This window comes from Lactuca saligna, chromosome 9 (genome assembly GCF_052625555.1).
Source record: "Lactuca saligna cultivar CGN05327 chromosome 9, ASM5262555v1, whole genome shotgun sequence".
Classification (NCBI taxonomy): Eukaryota; Viridiplantae; Streptophyta; class Magnoliopsida; order Asterales; family Asteraceae; genus Lactuca; species Lactuca saligna.
This window is the reverse complement of record NC_136425.1, coordinates 138,603,909-138,609,052: the sequence shown is the minus strand read 5'-3', so window position 1 is coordinate 138,609,052 and position 5,144 is coordinate 138,603,909. Positions and strand designations below refer to the sequence as shown.

The following is a 5,144-nucleotide window of genomic DNA, read 5'->3' as shown; positions in this document are numbered from 1 at the left end:
ATGTAGTTAGTTTTCTTCTATGTTTGAATCCGTTAGATACTTGTAACATCCCGAAAATCATACGGTAAAACTTTCGTTTTTAATATAATCAAAATACCAATTATCTTTTACGCAAACATTTAAAAGTATATCATAATAGAATATTTATCAGAGTATAATCTCAAAATCACTAAGTTGTGGAAAACATGTTTGTATGCGACGCGATTAAGCCGTGCCCTTCCCTTTTGAACTGAAAGTACCTAAAACCATAAATAACAATTGTCAGCACAAAGCTTAGTGAGTTCCCCAAAATACCACATACCATACATAACATACATATCAAACAACTCATACATGCAATAGAAAGTGCTATGTGCCAACCATACTCTTGCCATTATGCCACGAGTCGTATCATGGTCTTTCCTTGTCAGGTCGGGGGCCAAACACCCTGCGTCTCACAGACAAGTGCCAGGAGCCACCTCCTGGTCTTTCATGCAAGAATCATGAAGACAACTAGCATATAATCTACAACTAACTATCTCTTTAACTGCCAGGGTCCAACCCTAGTCTTGCATTTGGATTTGCCAGGAGCCATCTCCGGGTCTTTCATACAAATGCCAAAGGCTACCCCTAGTCTTCTAATAACATAAGCTAATGGGTTGGCATTGGTGCCTTTGACCCATAGTACAATGAGGAGACTCACCTTAGACAGCTAAAACCCGCAGATAATCTCTGACTGCAGATCCGCTAAAAGTCCATTGTACAACGGGCTTGTAATTTATGCTAATAGGTCTTATGTTCGAATCCTAAGAAAGCAGCCACATCAACGCCTAAGTGGCGCTTCGTCAGACCCCCAATGCCTATGTGGCACGACGCTAAATAAACCAAGGTTGTCAAGATCAGGATCATACCTAGAATCGTTTTTGGGTATGTGGTGCGACGCTAAATAAACCAAGGTTGTTAAGATCGGGATCCTACCTAGAATCGTTTTTGGATTCGCAAGATCGGGATCCAGATTCTAAGATTCCACAAAATAAAATATAATTTTAATTTATAATATTTAATCATGAAAAATATTACAAACATTTAATTTTTTATTCAAAAGTTAAAAAAAAAAAACTCCAAAATATTAGTCATAAGTCACAATAAAAATGATAAATGGTAGATTGGTAAATGATAAAAAACATAAAATGGTAAAAAAAAAAATCATTTGCAAAAAATAAATAAATAAATAAATAATCAAGGGAAGATAGGATTGGATCGGATCTCGATCTTACGATCCTACTTGCAATCCTACTTTAAATACGACCATTTTACGATCCGAATTGTTTTTTTATACGTAGGATCGTACGATCCTACAATCAGGATCACAATTTTGACAACCATGAAATAAATCATTAAGTTTTCAAAAACAAACTTCCCCACCAAGATCCCGATCGTAATATTAAGATCTTACAAGCAAAAAAACAATCTTGATTATCTGAAGTAAAATCCGATGCCACCTTAAAAAACATATTGGGATCTCGACTAAGATCCTTAAGATCTTAATACAATCCGATGCCACCTTTTTAGTCTTTAATATAGACGATACGCAAAAATCATCATCAACTTAAAATCGAGAAGGTCGCAAGAAGTCTCTTAGCACATCATAATTTAATCTGTTCATCTTGAATTAGGCCAAACATTGTTATTTCCTCTATGATGTCATTTCTTTAGTTGTACATAAATACATTGATGTTGTTTCATATTTTGCTTAGGATGTTTTCTTTCAAATTTGTGAGGTTTCCAACTAAAAGTATGATTCATGTTTAAAAAATTCAACCTTACAATCACAATCTCACAAAATATAAAACGATCTTAGATGACATCTAGATTTTGACAACTTTGCTCCCCACTTTAACATAGTTAAAAATCCACCCTTGCAATTATTATGTTACAATAAGAACCTAAAACCTCCATATATCAGTAAACATTATTTCCTTCAAATTCCTATATTTATTTCACGTTTCATAATAATACAAACGAAAAAACTCACCAATCTCACAAGTTGTCACTTTTCATCAAAACTCAACTTTTTACCCCAAACAAAAAATCTCACATAGTAAGAAATCAAAAAATCAACCTCTGATTTTAGCCTCTTAACCCCGTAACTCATTCTCCTTTTTTCCACCTATCTATAACCTCTCATTTCTTAGACCTATAAATGGAGAAACCAAACCACATAGGATTTGTGATACATAAAAACATCAATCACCTAACATTCACCCTCGGCCTACTAAATCTTTCATGATCCATATAACTATCCCCAGAATCCCTCCGATTCTTCTGTTTATCACCACCAAAGTTTTCTGTTCTTCGGCTCTTAAAATCCCGTGACCCACCACCCTCATTTCCATGCCCATCTCGCCTTGATCCCGCAATTTTGGAAAAAGGACTTTGTCTTCTTCTATCAGGAATTGCTTTTCTTCCTCTTGATCTATCATCTCTCTCATTCAAAAACTCATCTTTCCCTTTTCGATAATCATTCGACCTCGCATTTCTCCCTCCCTTACGTTTAGGTGGAAAATCATCATCACTCAACTCTTCATCACCGGAACTAAGATCGGAATCTTTACGTCTACTTCCACATCCAGAATTAGCAACATGACTAGATTTCCAGTTCCGATGAACCGGAAGATCTTCATCGGAATTGAAATCCACCCCATCATGTTTCCGATTCCGATTCCAGTTCCGGTTCTGGTTCCGGTTCCCGTCGCTATCTTCGGGATCGGAATCGGAATCAACGTCAAGGTCGGAAAAGTTAACCGAAGGACCGTTGGGTAACCGGTTTGTATCCAACTCGTAACTATTGACATCATCGTCTTCCTCGTCATCGAAATCATCAAATCCGACTCCCGGCCTCTTGGGACTCATATCCGCTAATTCCGATTCCGGAGGCCTTAAAGGCCGCCTGTTCTGGAATGACGTGTCACGAGACCGTGTCATGTATTCTTCATCTAGCTTTCGGGAATCTGCGTACTCAAAAGCAGAAACTTCAGCTCCATCTGATTCATTTTCATCAAAATCAAAGTTCCATGCATCCGAGACTTCTTTTCTTGAAGGAGTGTTGTTGTCCATTTTTGCCCTTGGCCCGGGCCCACGTTCCCTTTCTTGCGTTTGGTTTTCTGTAAATTCATCTTTTGGCCGCTTGCATTCACAGTGGAAACACGCCATGTTCCTCCTGTAATTCAAGAATTGACACCTGGAAAATAGAAAAACGGAAAAATTGTTGCATATATTATACAAAAAACCACTTTGTTGTATAAACACACACATAAATAACCCTATTTTCAATGTCCATAAAAAAGCATAATTTGAAAACAGGGGAAGAATGCAACATACTCAGGACATTCCCATTCGCCTGGAAGCAGTTGCCTCTTTGGACGCTTTGCATCACACTGTAAACACACAGTGTTCTTTGCAAAATTCATGAAGTCACACCTGAAATGTACATTTTTCAAATTACAATATCATAATAACAAAAAAGACTGAAAGTAAAATGATATAAAATGCACTTACTTTGGACAAAGCCAATCGCCCTTTTTCATCTCAACATCATCACGCCCCACTCGTTTTCTAGGAGGAGGAGGTGTTTGCTTCACCTTAGGAGGAGGCCTTTTGATGATAGGTGGTGGAAGATTTGGATCTATTGGGATTCCACTCAATTTCACCACTTCATGAAGCAGTTTTCTAATAGCAATCTTCACTTTTTTCTTCTTTAAAAGTGAGTCATTCACAACTGATCCATTTACAGGATCAAATCCATATGTCATCAAAACACGCATAATGTCAATGGTTCTTGCCTCATCTTCTTTATTTGTTAGCAAATATGCACGTTCACAAGAACTCCTTAAGCTACATGAACTACAAACCTGAAATACAATTATACAAATAAGCACATTGCTATTAATAGTGTATTATTGGTACTTAAATGGGTATATAACTTACATCTCCTTCATCAAGATGAACATGTTTCCTCAACAACTTTGCAGAGAAGACGACCTTCTTGTCTGCACTAGGGCATCCATACCCAACTAAAAGTTGTATATCTTGTCTTGGTAAAGATCTGAAATAAATTTCCACCTTAAAATCTCAAATGTAAATGGAAAAAATGAAAACAAGTTTCGTATACAGAAATGGCATAGAACCCTAACTGACCTCAAGATATCAAACCTATCTTTGCCAAAATTAAGACCAGCAGTCTGAACAGTCTTCCAATCTCTAGTGAAATCAAAACCTTCCTCCATTACCTCCGCCATAAAACCACCATCAGCACCAACATCACCAAACCCTGAATCCGAAATCATTTTATCTTCGTCTTTTCTTCTACAATCGAAATAGTTCTGCTGAACTAACCTCTCCATCAATTCAATCCACTCCGGCCATGGATGGACCAATTCCACTCCTCTGGTCATCAATCCTTTCTCCTTAACCCCAGAAACGGTAACATCATCGGCGTGTTTCGCAGTCTCTTCATGTTCGATGATGGGTTGCTTTTCTTTCTTGGATTCACGCCAAGATCGGATTCGTTGTAGGGTTTCGTCTTTTTCGGAACGTTCTTTCTCAATGGCATCTATTTGATCGAATACAAAGCTCATGCGCGCAGAGAGGGAAGTTGGTTTTGGATTTGTTTGGTCTGGAGTGGGTGTGCTGGAAGAGAAGGGCTTCACAATCAGTTGACTGATGAAAATGGTTTTGTGGAGACAAGGGTTTCGAGGAAAGAGGCGTCGGAAATAGATGAGGTGAGATAAACCCATTTCATTCGTCGGAAATGAAAGGTTAAACCTCCATCGGCGATGATGGTGAAGAAGCTTAAACCCCCGAGCCTGAAAGTTGTATAGCAGGCCAGCAGGGGGCAGGGGCCACCCTTCAGACCAGAGGTGTTGTTGTTTGTAGCCCAATGTGAAATATCCCAAAACAGTTTGGTAAAGCCCAACCCAATATTATTTCGATTATGTGGTTCTTGGGTTATGGCATTGTAATTTTTTTTTCGGATTTTTTTTTTTTTTTTTTTTTTTTTTACAGATGTTGTTTTAGACCAATTCGGTCTTGTAATCTTTTTGTTCGCTTTTTCACTTCAATTCTAAGTTTTTTCGGTTTGTTTTTGGGGTCAACTTTTTAGTTCG

General features: G+C 37.9%; 1 protein-coding gene across 1 annotated transcript; it reads right to left on the bottom strand.

The window, feature by feature from the left end:
* Positions 1 to 2,033: 2,033 nt before the first annotated feature.
* LOC145017478 (zinc finger (Ran-binding) family protein) lies at positions 2,034 to 4,868 on the bottom strand. Its single transcript, XM_078975506.1, has 5 exons — positions 4,177 to 4,868; positions 3,967 to 4,084; positions 3,538 to 3,890; positions 3,361 to 3,459; positions 2,034 to 3,220 (listed from the first exon to the last, which is right to left on the bottom strand). The coding sequence occupies exons 1-5, from the start codon at positions 4,773 to 4,775 to the stop codon at positions 2,230 to 2,232; spliced, it is 2,160 nt and encodes a 719-aa protein (XP_078831632.1). The 5' UTR covers positions 4,776 to 4,868; the 3' UTR covers positions 2,034 to 2,229.
* Positions 4,869 to 5,144: the final 276 nt, after the last annotated feature.